This window comes from Annulohypoxylon truncatum, assembly GCF_022578515.1.
Source record: "Annulohypoxylon truncatum strain CBS 140777 unplaced genomic scaffold F4807scaffold_13, whole genome shotgun sequence".
NCBI lineage: Eukaryota > Fungi > Ascomycota > Sordariomycetes > Xylariales > Hypoxylaceae > Annulohypoxylon > Annulohypoxylon truncatum.
This window is the reverse complement of record NW_025953799.1, coordinates 766,767-783,604: the sequence shown is the minus strand read 5'-3', so window position 1 is coordinate 783,604 and position 16,838 is coordinate 766,767. Positions and strand designations below refer to the sequence as shown.

General features: G+C 47.8%; 2 protein-coding genes across 2 annotated transcripts; both read left to right on the top strand.

Annotated features, from left to right (window-relative positions):
• Positions 1-5,367: 5,367 nt before the first annotated feature.
• Positions 5,368-8,330, top strand: F4807DRAFT_459881 (uncharacterized protein; the record flags this gene model as incomplete). The annotated part of the gene is made up of 4 exons (XM_048001432.1): positions 5,368-5,446; positions 5,502-5,892; positions 5,952-8,059; positions 8,116-8,330. 4 exons carry the CDS (start codon positions 5,368-5,370, stop codon positions 8,328-8,330), a joined length of 2,793 nt encoding a protein of 930 aa, XP_047855024.1.
• Positions 8,331-13,197: 4,867 nt separating this feature from the next.
• F4807DRAFT_68635 (uncharacterized protein) lies at positions 13,198-14,964 on the top strand. Its single transcript, XM_048003350.1, has one exon. The coding sequence runs from the start codon at positions 13,524-13,526 to the stop codon at positions 14,940-14,942; it is 1,419 nt and encodes a 472-aa protein (XP_047855023.1). The 5' UTR covers positions 13,198-13,523; the 3' UTR covers positions 14,943-14,964.
• The last annotated feature ends 1,874 nt before the right edge of the window (positions 14,965-16,838 follow it).

The following is a 16,838-nucleotide window of genomic DNA, read 5'->3' as shown; positions in this document are numbered from 1 at the left end:
CCCGCGCACTCATCCGTTCGCATTATTTTGGGAGTTTGGTGTTATCGAAGGCGTGTTGTCAATCGGCGTCAGATCCCCCGGCACAGCGCAATCCCTTCTCAAGTAATTAATGTTATTCTTCACTCCTGAATTACCTTCTTATATATCAGTTGTAACTACATTTTAGGTGCTCTTCCAAAAAAAGATTATCGTGTTACCCAGGTATTTCACTGCAGCTCCCTCTTGTGTTTCTTGTTTCAAGTCCTAAGATTGGCGAAGTCCACCGCTAGAGGCAAGACATTAGGCCTTACCTGATTGATTCAAAATTCAATGTGACTTTGATCGGACGGGAACTCCCATTCATACGGCGCACTTCCACGCCTCGGCAGCGTGGGGACAACGTGCAGGGGGGCTTGGGTACTGCAGAATCTGCGGCTTGCACGGCTGCAGATCTCTTCATTCTTCCCGTATCACTTGCAGATGAGCGCAAACGGGGCTCGCTTCTATTATTGCGAATGCTTAGGTGAGAATAGTAGAGAGTTGGCTAGACCGAGTACCCGACATGAGGCCCGAAGACATACATTGAATGATGTTCACCCAACTACCTCCCTACTCCCGCCCTGCCGTTGTGCGATCTTTCAAGCAAGGCGCGGAGTCTGCATCCATGTCCTTTCCCTTCATTTTGCGAGGTTTGGCCCCAACATAGTAGTCCTTGGGTTGCAATGGGCCATCATCAGAGTTGCAACGCGCCTCTGAGCCTCATGAGTCTCTGACCATACCACCCCCCATCAGCCTATAGATTGATGATAATTGGGAAGAATTTGGTGCTTTGTTTCATTCCCACGAGGCGCAGTTGGCCTCTGCGGCGAACGAGATAGTTCTTATGAGAAGACATCGTTCATGTTCTATATGAGGAAGGCCAGTAGTAAATCAATTATCACGGAGTTAGGTAACGTGAAAGGTTGCCCGAATCTCCGGTTCAGTCAACGCTGTCGATCTTACAAGGGTGACTACCTACCTACCTAGGTACCTACCTAGGTAGGTAGGTATTTGAATGTGCTTTCTTCGCAAGCCTAACTTCTTTCCAGTTACACAAATGACGTTCCAAGATACATAGCCAGATAAGCTATACTCCAAATATTGAGTACCCAACGAGCCAACGACTATGAAGAATAACGTAATGCACCTTGGGCGGTTACACTTGCACAAATACTCAACTTGGAGCAAGCCAAGAGGGTATCGGGCTCCTTCTCGCCTAACATTGGACGAAACAGGCTATCTATATGCCTATGTAGCCATCGATGAGGCTCACGATGTCAGCATTGGGCTATACGGAACACTAGCCAAGTTCACTAGGTCTAATAATGGCGCTTGTGTCACAGACCGAAGTCTTACATGCTTCTTACAGCCTTAAGATCCCTTAATTGGACCTGAGTCCTCATCAAATCGGGAGGCTATGCGAAACAGCCGTGACTAAGTGGTTGAATCGGGAAGATTTTTTCGTCGTGAGGCTGCGTTGTTTGTGAATAACGCCCGTGGAACTAACACCCATAGGACCAGGGGTAATAGTCCTCACCAAAAGCCTGTGGCTTCGGTACGCTATATGGCTCATTTTTTCCCTGGCGTGACTTGGAAGGCTTAGTACCAAGATGATGAGAGCTGATGACTACCATCAATACCCATTGTATGTCAGGGATATACCTTTGTTTTCCGACTAAAGCGAGGCGATAACTAGACTAATCGGAGTATTTTTGGTAGTGTAACATTTCAGCGTGCCTGCCTACTATGCAGTTATGGCAATGTATAGTCTTTTTAAAGGCGAGTCCCGAGATCCCAAGGCTTGACGACCAAAAAGTCGACCTGGTGAAGCATGAGAGTCGACGGGCCTCGAAAAGGGCCTTAGATGCAACGTTGAAGCGGGAGGGCCTCAAAGGTACCGCCAACTAATATGTGGGTAAATGTCATTCTTCAATTCTTTAGTAGCCGGATTAAACTTGTGTTATCTGGATGTTTGGTTTCATGAATTAACAACTTAGTGCTCTACAAAATGTTTATTGGCTTATAACTTTGACCTATTGTTAAGCTTACCGTAGGTACAGAGGCAGTGAGGTACTAGCATATATTCCGTTAAAGGGGCTATAGCAATGCCAAAATTTAAGCTCCAAGTAGATGGTTAACGATGTCTATATCTGTAAACCTAGGGCTGCTAAAGAAGTAGCTACCGCGTACCCGCATGCGCGGATGTATTTACTAGCTTTGGGAAGTATGCACCTAGTGGGTGGACCTGCTGTCTTTATTCAACCCCTTATGCGGCGAAATTATTCTATCTTAAGCTGCGCAGTGCCTGCAAATCTTATGTCTTAATGTAGTGCAATTATATGAATGCCATATTTGAAATTCTTATTTTATTTCTTTTCTAAAGATACCTCTGTAACGTCTGTCCAGGGATATTTCAACATAGGGATTCAAACAGTTATCTACATGTGCAAACGGGAAATACTTGGCAAAGACCTGCAGGAAACAATTAACCGTTAATTTATGGTTTATTTATTTAAACCATAAATATATGGTTTATTTTAATTTAACGTTTACTTATCCGAGCGTTTATAAAATTAAACGATTGCTTGCATTCTATTGTTAAATATTTCTAAACGTTCGAGTTTCAACGACCGTTTCTAATTGGGAATAGCTTCAATAGGTGTGTGTAACTGTCCTAGTATTCTAGCTATCCTGGTCTATCCTGGTCTACCTCCTGATCTAGGTGTGTGTAGCCATTTTGATACTTTGAACCTTTGATCCTAAGGTGTGTGTAACCATTCCAATCGTTCTAGTTTAACTGTTTTGATCTTATTGTGTTACTTGCCTTCAAGTTCAATATATAAGACTTTGCTCCCACCCACCTACTTACACGCCTTCTTCTTCTTCTTCAAAACTTCAAGTGCTCCAAGGTACAGTCTTTGAAGAAGTCTTCAAAAACCTACCTACCTACCTACCTAGGACCAACCTGGATCGTCTCCAGGAATTCCAGGACCTCCAGGACTCTTATTTGCCAGCGGTGCTTACCTAGGTACGTATTGATGAGGCTCAACAGGTAGGTATCGCAATTGCAACGCTTATAGGTAGGTCTGTATTCCTGTAGTTGTAGATATCGTAGAAGGCCTGCTTGGCCTGAATAGATTCAACCTGACCTGACCTGACCTGACCTGTTTACCTGTTGGTCCCAACGTTACACCTACTCCCGTTACTCCCGTTAGCTCCCGTGGCCTTCCCGTCTAGGTACATCAAGAGCTTCAAATAAACGATTGAATATTTAAACGTTTTAGGTTTCTTCAAATATTAAAACGCATATAAACGTTTATATAAAAATATGGTTACTCAGTGGTTTGTTTTTTTCAAACGTTTATTTTTTTCAAACCATAAATTAACTGTTAATTAACGGTTAATTGTTCCCTGCGGATCTTTGGACGGTACGGGCGTCAAGCGAGTTACGTTATCTAACGCCATAAAATGCGCCTCTACATCACAGTATAGGCACGGTTTTTCTTGCAGCTAATTCTGAACGACCTGAGACATTATACGCATATTATAGCACCTAGTATTTGCTCTAGACTACGTAAATGGCACAGTGTGAATCGCAATACATGCGTAGCTCAGGAAAGTGAATCATTGATGTATATAATACAGGTAAGTAGCACCAAGTCAGACCACATTTGGCCCCTCCAAACCAATCCAATCACTTCCCGCTCTTCAGTTCGACGCTCGGGCCACCCACACCCTTCAAAAAAGAAAAAGAGCTCTCTGGCTCTCAGGTCCCACTTACTCCCACTTCATCCTTGGCCCACACCTGACCGAAAAAAGCACACCAAGCCCACCAAGCTTAAGAAGAAGACAGCCAACCTTGAATGTGTTAGTGTGTCGAAGTACCAAGGTATCCACTGAATGTAGAGAAACGCCCATGTAACTCGCCAACCTCGATTTAGACCTTAGACCCTTTGGACCTTAAACACCACAACCTCCACTTTCCCATATCAACCTCGTCCCCCAAGCTTTACGCAACTAACCCACGGCTCTCTAAGATCAGAGCAGACAGGAAAGAAGCAACGTCCTCTGCGACGAGGTCATCTTCTTTTATAGACCGAGCCGGGGGTTGCTGAAGGGAGACAGATACAGAGACAGAGACGGACAGATCAGAAAATAGCAAACCCAAGCAGCGAAAGTCGACCAATAAACCCGAGGTGAGACACGACGACTTTCTTTACAGTACTTTTGACCCAGCACCTCAGCAGCACTCGGTACACGGCGAGGTACCCATACTCCCCATACTCAGCAGTTAGCACTCAGCACCCAGCATCAAGTACTAAGCACACACATACACACCTAGCACAACCCGGCACATCTACATACATAATTATTTTAGGTAGCATGGGCATCCGTGGCCAGCTGCTGGCCCGCACTGCCCTGCCCTCTTTTTTTTCTTGTCGAGGCCGTGTGTTCGATGTTCGCCCAGAACATAACAGAACAGAACAGGAACACAGACAGGATTGATTGATTTTTGAGAAGAGCGAACGAGCCAGCAACTTTTTTTTTGACCACTCTTTTCCCCGGTTACTTCCAGTCACTCCCAATCTACCTGTGGTCGACCTTGTCAACAAAGCAACTTTTTTTCCCATCCCTCTTCTTCTTCGATACTCTAGAACATTTTCCCTCTTTGTTTTATTCGCAATTCACACTCTCTCGTGTGGCAGCAAGCTGCCAATAATTCTTCGCCATTTCGACTAAAACCCCCCATTGCGCTCTTTCTAATTATCGTCTTGTTTCTAATGCGCTGACGTTCAGCCTTCCTATCCCACAGTCACACTGCTGCTTGGCAGAAGGTCAGGACATCGACCAGACGCAGCACCCGCCATTACACCGAATTCGACATCGTTCCAAAATCAAGCCAGCAAAGCTTGTCTCCTGCACGGCAACCAGAGCCCCATTGGATTCCCCTCGACGACCGAGACTTCTTTAGTAAGTTATCCATCCTTTTCACGATCATAAGCTTTCTGTCATACGTCGGGCTCAGATTCGCGTCACCTCCACTTCGTTCCCTCAGATCTGCGCTCGCTGTCCCCGAACCGCAACCTTCCATTGAAAACCTCATCGTCCCATCTCCACCAAATCTGTCAATTATAACATATAACACTTCCGTGATCCTTGTAACCCTCTTGTTTAACTTGGGCTTACCGGTCTTTTTTTCGTTGCAGGATCGTTATCCCTGGCGGTGTCGAGTCGACTTCGAGACGTTCTTATACTTGACTGATTTTAACCTGTCACCTGAGAATGGTGCAGCAGAAGAAGGGTTCGGGCGAGTCGACGAACGGAATTAATAAGAGAGAATATCCCACAATGTCTTTCCAAAAGAAGGACATCCCGGATGCCAGAGTCATGGGGGTCAACTCTGGTAAGGGTGATATTAAGCAGAATGGTAAGTCTTGTGTTTTTCAGAAAGATGTTTGTGCAAAGGGTTAATAAGTGTCAAGGCTCGACAGCAAGCCCTCAGAACAACTTCCGAACTGATAGTGCTATCTCCACTACTCCTCGCCCAGGTCGTGAGCGAGTCTTGCAACCATGGGTGGGACCAAGCAGCTCAGATGGACTCGATATGAGTTTAGAGAAGTCGTCTGGAAGCGGTGGCGCTTGGGATCAGTTCGCCGCGAATGAGCGTCAGTTTGGAATCAAGAGCACCTATGACGAGAATATTTACACGACCGCAATTGATAAGAGCCATCCGCAATATAAGGAACGTGTGGCTGCAGCGGAAAAGAAGGCGAGAGAGATTGAACGAAGCGCAGCAGCCACTGCTCATGTTGCTGAAGAGAGAGTCATGGATTACACTGGCGGCGATGATGCGGGTGGTGATGAAGAGGACAAGTAAGTTTTCCCATACAGTTATATTATGTCTTGCCAGACCATAATTAACCCCAAAATAGGTACAGTGGTGTTAAGCGACATGATTTCCCCCCCTTACCTAACAGCCGGGAGAACAAGTATACCCCACCGGCAAGACGAGCGCCAGCTGCAGCGTCGAGTGTAAAGGGCGCGCCCGTTGACCCTGCCATCATATCGTCGCAGCTCAAGCAGAAGAACCAGCCTATTATTCCGAAGCAGGACGATGGCAAATCTCGCACGGTCCCTAAAACAGAAGCACCCGTAGCATCTCCTGCCGGCAAACCGGCTGAGACTAAGCCTGATGGAAAAGTTGAGCCACAGGCGAAGCCGGCGGAAGGTAAAGTGGCGAACCAACCCACAGCTTCGTTGAAGCCATCTGCGGCTACCAGCCGAACTATCTCGCCTCAGGCCAAGGATGGTCAAGGTGTTCCTCCTAGTGCTACTTCCACCGTCGAACGGGACGTGCTCAAGGAATTCAAGACGTTCGCCAACCAGCAGCGGTTGAACGCCGAGAAAGCCCGCAGCACTAAGGCTAAAGCCGACAAGGAAGTGAAGTTAATCGAACTGAAGAAGTTTGCTGATAGCTTCAAGCTACCGACTCCAGTTCCCATGGACTTGATTTCAATCATTGCTAAAGACCCTGCAAAACAGAGAGAGATTCAAGAGAAGGCGAAGCGTGACGCTGCCGAAGTCGCCAAGAGAAAGGCCGAAGAAGCCGCTGCTAAGGAGAAGAAGGGTGCCGCCACTAAAGAAGCTCAAGTCACTACGACATCACAGGCGCCTCCTGAGAACAGGACTAGCCGTCCAACTTCTAACGCTCCGAGCGCAGCAAACGCACCGGCTCCCTCTCGTCACCAGGGTAATCGTTCGAGTTATGCGCCTTCTTATCCTTACCAAGGCAACCGTGGAGGTCCGCAGCATATACAACCGGGTGGCCGCCAAGGAAACCTGGGCGGGCGTCTCCGAGCGTTAGATGCGCAAAAGGCGCAAGGCCAGGACGGTCGATTACCTCCAACCGGCCCTGCCAACACAACTGATCCCTCTTTCAACCGTCGCATGGGCGGTGTATCGGGTCATTTGAGTGGGAAACTGAATCCCAACAGTCACGAGTTTCGACCCAGTGTGTTTGCACCTACATTCAGTCCTAATGGCCATCCTAGCGCAGGCTCAAGTCCGCGCTCAGCTGTGAATCATGCGACTGAAATACAGTCTGCTAATTCGACTACCACGCATGCAATTCTCATTGTCGTGACTAAGAAGAAGAAGGCGGTTGACAAGAAGAAGTGTAACATTTTGGCTTTTGTGAAGACGATTCAACCGCCCGAGAACAAGAATTGGAATGAGAATGATGGACTCCGACCATCTTACGACACCCCACCTACCTGGCGTTCCGCAACTGATGACGAGAAGCCTGATTCTACTATGCGACTGTCTTACGATGAATACTTTGAGAGACAACCGTTTAACGCACAGCCTACTCCTAACCCTCCCCACCTGCTTCCTCAGCTGGCTCATCAACACCAGCTGCCCCTTCACATGCAACATGGTGCTCACCCTTCTGCACCGCGACACTCACCTCACGTACCTCCCGTTCAAGTTCATGGACAGCATAATCCTGTCCATGCTCCATTCAACCCGGACGACCATAGAATGATGCATTCTAACTCGTCTCAGTCTTATTCATCCCCAAGAATGGGTCAAGTACCGATGGTCTATCCACCTAACATGAATTCGGCTCAGATGCCATACAACCAGCACATGATGCCTGCATTTATGGGCCCCGGAGGAGCACCGCCGATGAACCAGTTCAACCGCAGCTTCTCAAACACCCCTCAGTATGCGCCGCCGCAACAGGGAGGAATGGGTGCGCCTATGATGATGCAGCCGCAATTCATGACGCCGCAGCCCATGGTCGCTGCTCCTCCGCAAATGCCGTACCCCGCTGCCGGCCACTTACAGTTCATGCCTCCCGGTACCACCCCGCCGCAACCGATGCCTGGAACCAATGGCTATCCAAGTCCGGGAAGGCCAGCAGCAACTATGATGGCGCACCAAGGATCACAGCAGGGACAGCCGATCGGATATGGCATGAGCCCCGGCATGCAATATCAGCAGCCGGTGACTTTCGTGCCACAACAGCAGGGCCAGAGTAAGTGAGAAGGCTGATATCCTGACCAGAACAAAAAGCTAACGCATCAGATAAAGTGAATAACATGCGAGGATATAACAATCCCGGCCCTCAACAACACTTTGGAACGAGCCCGCAACAAGTCCACCAGTACGGACCGCCGCACCGAAACGGAAGTAACAACTTCAAGAATTACCAGAATCACAACCAACACCAAGGTCCGCAAGGTGGGCACGCGATTCCAGCGGGGCCTCAAGGTCGATCTTCGGACGGCCCTGACGAAGCTAAGTGAGCGAAAGCTCTTGACACCGATCTCGAAGAACTTAATCAGCGCCGCGCTCTAGCGCACATTTAGTTTCTTCATTCAACTTAGCATCGATATCAACAGACCATGCTCACCGATTCTATCGTCACCTTTGCATGGAAATCTCGCGGTATCGAAATAGCGAACCCGGCCGGATGTACGCCTCTTCGAAAACCTTGCAGCTAGGAGAAGAGCTGCTGGGAACATTTTGTTACAAACACCGGCCGCCCGAGAGTCGCAACGTATATCCTGCCAGATCTTAAAACCGATATGCACAAGCCAATCATCTTCTATGGCGTGGCCATTAGTTACCTTGGCCTCCTAGGATATGCCTCTCAAATGTTTATTCGCCAAAGCAGTGATTAGCTTGGGAAGTCGCTGGCCCGGATGAGGGAATGTTGGAGCAGTCGGCGATGGAAGTCGAGGTGAAGCAACTTGAGCTTCTGTAGGATGAGGAGGAAGAGGACTCGAATAGCTTTATCGGGCTAGGAGCTCCAGTTGTTCGGGATGGTTGTGTTTACATCAGTGTCGCAGTCCGCCATACTTAAGATGCAAATCTAAGGACTAGCGTCAGCCAAGACCGAGGACAGGATGTTTGTGAGATGGTTGGCCGAAGCAGCGATCTCACAGCCGAAGCTGTCATTGATACAGTCCTCAGGTATGTGAACAAGGCAGCCGTATCCTAGTATTGATCTCGGAGATACCAATAAAAATAGTGTTTTACACTGATGGATCCTGTCCCGTCATGAAGACACATGCAGTGAGACGAGTTCAGTTATACCTACCTAGATATATAATTCGATGCCCAGTCACCTAGGTACCTAGGTAGCTACGAGGGCAGGGTGCATGTGAAGGAACCCAACTCCATATCCAGTCTTGATAGGTAGTTACTGTAGCAGGTGTTTTAGTTAAAACAGCCCTATAACTTGTATGGGAGGCAGCTTCAGTGTTGTTACCTCGGGTACTAGTTGATGACGCCAAATTGAATGATAGATACTTATTAAGATAGTAAGTTGACCCGAGCGAAGTTCCCCTACTTGCCTTCCCTTCATTCAGCAATAGCCCTATCGCATGAATAATAACAAATCAATGCTAGACACTCCGCCTTAACTTGGTGCCATTTGGATTTGCCCGAATTATTTACCGGACTCAGAACTTCCAATTGGGTAGCCGAAGGAAGAGGCGAAGGACGGATATCTGCGCACTTGAAACCTCCAGCCTTGGAAGTACGTCCTGACGAAGGCCTTGTAGTGCTAGGCCAAGAACGACCGCTATACATTAATATTGAATAGCTTTGCAACGATATATTGTATACCTATACATTGTTTACATATAGCAGCTCAGCAAGTGTCTGACTATTCGTTTATTATACGTACAATAGACTGTCACCGTTACTAGCTGAAACTTTTCTACTACCACTTGCTAGTCTAGAGTTACTTTTAAGTCGTTCTATTTTCCCCTTTTCCTTAGCTCCGTGTAAACTAGGTACCAATCCACATTGTTCGTCCAGCTGACCCTTCTGTAGGGCTCATTATATTATAGCAGGCAGCGTTTTTAAATTTCAATATTGTGGCTACGAAGGTATTTGAGGAAGGCCATGTAAAGCCAAGATATCAATTCAACTGAGAGCACATATAGCAGAAGGATATTGTGATGCCTTATTTAAACCAGCGGAAATTGCTGTAACGTAGGATCTACTCAAGTAAACGATTTCTACCTCGCGCTTCCGTTTGTAGGACACTTTTCGTGACGAAATGACAGTGTTGATAAATAAAGAATTGAAACAGACGAGGCGGCGAGGGCGATGAGGCTGACTGACTTACACCTGCCCCAAGTAGACATTTCGACCGCCGTCATCCCGGACGACCAAGAAAAATAACGTTCAACCACTATATATGAGGGAACGGAATGGAGATGACGCTTCATGCGAACCGGGCAAGGTTGGGGGGTGGATACCCGCTTCTGGATGTTTCAGTGTTTCGAGCTCCCAGCCAATGAGCTGTCTCCGTAGGCTCCCTCAATTGTCCGTTTGAGATCTTGTGCAAGGATAAGGAGAAAAGGGGGGTTCACGTTTAGACGTTTCAAGATCGGCCTACGTATGTAAGTCTTGGAGGGAAAAGCACCGAAATGCATCCTAAATTTTTCGCTGGCTTTACTTTTACGTCCATCGTCGATTCTTAGGTTCGGGGATAATCCGTGTGTATCGTCATGGATGTTCGAATCTACCTGGTAGTGAACAGGATATCCATTCATGTACATTGTTTATTTGGATAGGCGACTAGGGTAAGTATTAAGTAGGCAGAGTAGGTAAGTAATAGAATTTTTACGTAGGTAAAAATTCCCATGTCGAGAGGTGGCAGGAGGTTGATTTTTTTTCTCTCTTTTTTTTCCTGTACGCAATGATGCGATCGCTGCAGATCTGCAGTGTATACCGAGCATTGAGAGCCGTCTCGGCCAATAGGAGCATTTCTCCCCTGATTTTTGCTAACGTCTACATAGCACTCGGGCTTCGTGGCCCGTGCCCATGCTGCTCGCATGCGTGCAACCGAACAATGAAAAATTCGGACATGGCTGGGACCTCCAATCCTGGGGATCTTCAAGGTTTAGATGATAGTCGGCTTTATTACGGGAATCTTATTGAGGGAAAATTTGGGGTGGGACGGAACTGAACGGACTGAGTACGGCGTAACTGACGATGGCCGACTAATAATCTCACGATATATTGATCGTGATCAATCATGTTCAATCATATGCCGGCGCTTTGTTATTCTATGTATGTATTCACTTCCAAGTCGAACGCACTTCATAATTCCCGTTGTCCGATTCATAGTTACGTAGTACACGATTTATCCACATTAATGTTTAGATGAATGTCGCTGAATTTAGCTTAAGGAGGGTTGATATTCTATCTGATTCCATATCAAGTTAGCATAGGAAAAAAAAAGGAGGGATCCAATGTATTCGGGATTGGAAGTTGACGTGATAGAACGAATTGACTGGTACGCAGGCTTAGAACTCGTAAACTTCAAATTCAAGGTTGAGATTTGGATCCCTCAACCCCTTATCAGGCATTGACATCTGTGGCTGGGTATGGAGGTAGGCAGGGTAGGCTACTACTATGGTCCGATGGGTAAGAATTAGCACACTGTCAGGTATTGGGGAGTTATATGGGGACAACCGGCCTTACCAATTTGGTGGTAGCGTGTCCTAGTGCACCCCACGGGTACTTTCAAGCCCCGATTCAGAAAATTATTACTTAGTCAATACTTTGAATCGTTGCTTAAAAATAATTGCTGATTATAAAGGCCATGCTAAATAACATCTATAGTTGTTTTTTTATTAAAATAGCTTTAGTTTTGTAGGTAGTTAACGTTGATGCTGCAATTCTTCGAATGTATCAATAGTCCCACCAAGATCTGCTGCTAAACTCTAACAAGTAAGGAGGGTTTAAGAATCAGGGGTCCCCAGCTAAAAAATTGACCTGACAGTGTGCTAATTCTTACCCATCGGACCATAGTAAGTGGATGTATGTACGTAGTACCTACCTTAACCTAGACCTGTCTAACCCTAGACCTGCTGGACCTGCCAGATTTCCAAGTTAGTGGAAAGCAGGTGCGATGGAAAAGGGTAGAGATCCCCTGAAACCCGCTTTCTCGACGGGGTCGATCGCCGTTTGCACTGCGACCAATGAATGGCTGCTCTTGTTTAAACGTTTCACCAATTCAGGTACCCGATGTGACTGATTGGCTCAGATGAGCTTAACTTAGTTTCCCCCACCACCCACCTTCAGCTTTACCGCCGCACCGTACCGGCAACGACCGCGCATACCTTTCGTTTCTTGGCTCTCAATCGTTACTTTTCCCTTTCCTATCACATCCCAACCCAACCCATTATTCTCCTTACCCCGTCCTGCCGGAACCCATATCATATGTATACAATTCATATGCGTACGTTGACGTGTGTGAATGGAGGAAAATAAAAGAAGCTTGTTTTTGGTGCATTGTTTTAGAAAGTCTCCTTTCGTCTGTACCCTGCCGGCTGACTGCTTGTCTACTGGCCACCCATCCGACGGCCACCTACTTTATCTCTTTCAGGAATGCGCAGATCCGCCTTGCGAAGATCGATGCATGACCACTCCCCGCTCCACTTCAGCGCCTGGCCAGCATCCTCCGCGGTTCTGTGCTTAGTGCATAGTAGCGTGTGGCGTGTGGTTCACACCTTCTTACCAGCGGGCTTCTATCCCTGCTTTTAAGTGCCGTCTGCTACTAGTATAGTATGTCGTTTTGCTCCATATTAAGTACATACCTACATACAGCAGGTCCTGTATGTGGCTGTTGATGCCCGGCATCTATACTTGATGGGGACGGGTGGGTATTTGTGGAATCTGTGGAATCTGTGGGCATTGGCGGGGCTACCAATCCATGTCCCGAATTCATACTCACGATCCAGGGGCTGTCCCGACCAAGACAAGATGTCAGCCGAATGACAGAGGGCGGGACCTCGCCGGTTAGGCGAAAGCCAGCCATCATGGAGAGTGCAGGGTCTGTCTTGGTCCATCTTGTTAGTTCTAGATGTGACGTTGACTTTTTTGCCGCGCAACCGCCGCTCTCTCCTATCTGGAATATAAAGATGTTGCTTGTCACCCCGTCACTACTGACTCCCGCCCTCCTCACTTCATCTCATCTCATCTGCCTCACCGGAGCAACACAAGATCTTTCTCGTCTCCCCTACCACTCTCCTTAGAACAGGCCTTTTTTTATTCTTGCTGGTCATTTGATCAGGAAATCCCAGGCGGTTTCCTATTTACCCTACTGTGCACTTGTGCATCACTTCATTGTCACCACGGTCATTTAGCACCTATCAACACTCCATACCAACATCATCCATTGTTGCCCAACTTGCCTCCCTCATTCGTAAACAAAGTCCCCGTGGCAAAACACCCCAGACCGATCCGTCTTTGTTTAAGTCTCTCCTTTCAGCAATTGAAAGTCTTGAAACTGCCTTTATTAGGCCATAGATCCCTTGGCAATCTCACCGTGCCGCGTTTTCGAACAATTTTCACTCTTCCAGATCGCGGATTCTGAGACGTGCCTTTTCGGTACAACACATTCATTCTTTTTCTTCGAGAACCGAGATTTTTGATTGATTTGATATCATCGATATCACCCACGAATATTCAAGATGCAGATCCGATCTTTCCTCGTGGCCGCCCTAGCTGCTGGTACAGCTATGGCTCACATGAACATGAAGGACCCTCCCCCTCTAGCCTACAAGGGCAACCCGAACGCCAAGGAGCCTAACATCGACTACTCCATCACCTCTCCCATCACCCAGGCTCAGTACCCTTGCAAGGGCTACCTCAAGCTCCTCGGCACTCCCGAGGGCGCATCCGTGAAGACCTACGCTCCCGGTGGCCAGTACACCATGAGCGTCGAAGGAGGCGCTTATCACGATGGAGGAAGTTGTCAGTTATCCCTCTCATACGACAAGGGTGCCTCGTTCACCGTCATCAAGTCGTTCATCGGCAACTGCCCTACCAGCTCGGGTGGCACCTTCAACTTCGACATGCCTTCCGATGCTCCTGAGGGTGACAACGTCGTCTTTGCCTGGACTTGGGTCAACCACACCGGTAACCGAGAATACTACATGTCGTGCGCTGTCGTTACCATCAAGGCCGGTGCCTCAAAGCGTGGTGATGTTCCCGCGATTGAAGCGAAGCGCGCTACTACTGCTTTCGCCAGCCGTCCCAAGGTCTTCGAGGCGAACTTGGGCGGTCAGTATTGCACTAAGGAAGGCGTCGACACTGTCTACCCCGAGCCTGGTCCGGATGTCGAGAACACTTCTACCAGCCCTGGCCCTGCCATTCTCTGTTCTACTGGCGCCGATGCTCCCGAGGGTTCAACGGGTGGATCCGATTCGGGATCTGGCTCTAGCGCAGGTGCAAGCTCTGCCGCCACATCTGCAGCCACGTCTGCTGCAGCCACGTCCGCTGCTGCTACATCCGCCGCTGCTACCTCGGCCGCAGCTTCTTCCGCCGCTGGTGGTGGTATCCAGGTCTCAGCTTCAATGTACGTAACACCTTCCTCACAGTTAACTCCAGCTTCTTCGGCTAGTTTAGCTAGTCCAAGTTCACTTGAAGTTCTGACTGTCATCCCGATCACCGGACTAACATCTTCCAGTACTGGTGGCGTTTTCGTAACTGTAGCACCATCTTCAACCGGAGCTGCTGCTTCTTCAGCCGCCGCCCCGACCACCTTCTCCACGGCGACCATTGCCTCGCAAAGTGCTGGAGCTGGTACCGGAGCAGCATCCTCGGCTGCCGCTGGCGGAAGCTCTGGTTCGGCTACCACAAGCGCCCAGGCTCCTACGGGCACAGGTGGTGTGACCGGAACTCAATCCGGCGCTTGCACTGACGAGGGCGCATGGGCTTGCGCACCAGATGGTTCATCGTTCCAACGATGCGCATCCGGACAATGGAGTGCTGCTATGCCTATGGCCCAGGGCACCAAGTGCAATCCCGGTATTAGCAACACCCTTAGCATGCGACGACGAGACCGCGTTCGCCGTTCGGGCACCGGTCTCAGCCGCGTGGCATTTTAGAAGTCACCGGTTGATTAGACGACAAGCAATGAATTTTGAGGTTCTAGTACATATACAACCTTGTCGGAGGCCGAGGGGACGGGATATCCTTCAGCCGAACTTTCTGCATTGTACATATTCGCACTTTTTCACTTCTCTTTTCACTTCTTCCATTCCCTTTTAGGGACATTCTTTTTTCTTCGGTAGGGACTTGCACACAAGACCTCGGAAAAAGGGGGCGGTGTTCCGGATGTCTGACAGGAACAGGGCTAGCATTTGGCATTACCCCAAACATCGGGGAGACGAGACGAACACGTAGCACATCATGAGATGTTGCCTGACATAGATCAATAAGATCTTCATGACCAGACTTTTTGGGTTATTCTTGATGTGATGTGATTTGAATGTTAACCTGATTTTATAATTGATGTCGATAAAAGTAGTGTTGCTTGAGAGACTACCGTTGTATCTGATATCTGCCGGCATGTAATTCAACACCCCACGTCTTCCACATTACGACGTTTGCCTTCTATTTTCAAATGGTTATAAAGATATCATAGTTACATTTTCCATCTGCTACCCTTAGAGAATTCTGTCAGTCTAAAGATAAGCTGCCAGCCCCAAACCTACCTATCCGCGCCTCTCCAGTCGAGATACTTGTTCTATTAGGACGAAAGTTCAATTCCTCCGAGCATCCAATTTAAGCTCAGCTATATGGCGATCAGAGCCGCACCAACATCCCAGATCTACTAATGTTGCGATGCTGACGCCACCGCGGCCCGAGATAAGCTTATTTGGACGGCGATGCTACTACGTGATCAGCTCCTCCGGGTTATCCCCATACTACCTAGTCTTACTGGGATAAAGACAAGAGCTGTTATGCTAAATCCAGTTCTAAAGCACACGTAGATTTTGAATGATGCTTGGGGGATACTGTACGATAAGAATCAGCACCGAAAGCAAATTCAGGGGTGTCAGTGGCGCGAAGACAAATTTCCTCACTTTCGTCTACAGTGCTTCGGAAAAGCTAATGTGGATATAAATGGGGAGTTAAATAGCATCTAACCTACGCAACGAGACTAGGGAAGGATGTGTTGGGACCCCATATTATAACGAGTTATAGTGATAGGCTTCATGTAGCATTATGTCACAATTTGAATCCCATCGGACTTTAACTCTTTTTCCTAGTCATCATAGCAAGGTCCTTTAATTAACCATAAATATAACCCTATTGAGCCTTCTCAAATTATCCCGATCCTAATATCTAATCGTTTATCATGGACTCTTCAACGAGTGTAGGTTACCTACACCAGCCCCTTAAAAGTTTACACACTCCAAGAATCTTATGTTTATGTTCAAGTCAATAAGCTTGTATGATCACGTCTATTGTATCGATATGAGTACATATATGTAGTAAGTTATAAGAAGAAATAGCTGAAGAAGTGTTGGCCTGGTGTTATTTCATGAGTTATTACATGTTCGATTATTAGTCTGGTACTGAATAAAGTATTAGGCAAGTGTCCTTGTCGTATATTAACCACAGTAGATGACGACCATGTTAACGTCCGGTGGACGTGCATACTATGTAGGGTATGTCCATCAGCGCGCACACATTAGTGCATAGAATGTCCAGAGTACCTAACCACCATAAATCTGATGATGTGATGGGGCCAAGATATCCTCCAAACACTGAGTAGGCCCCCTTTCTCGCGATTAATAGCCACCTCGAACCCTTGCGATAAGGTTCTTTGTGGACACCACATACTAAACGTAGGCGTAGTAGTAGCCTGTTCCTCATCGAAGAACATTGGCTCATGGATGATCTGCGTCGAAATATCCTCTCGAGCTTGTTGCAGCCACGGCTATCGCATCATGAATCTTGATTCTGTTGGCCGGCATCGCATGACCGGCATTGGT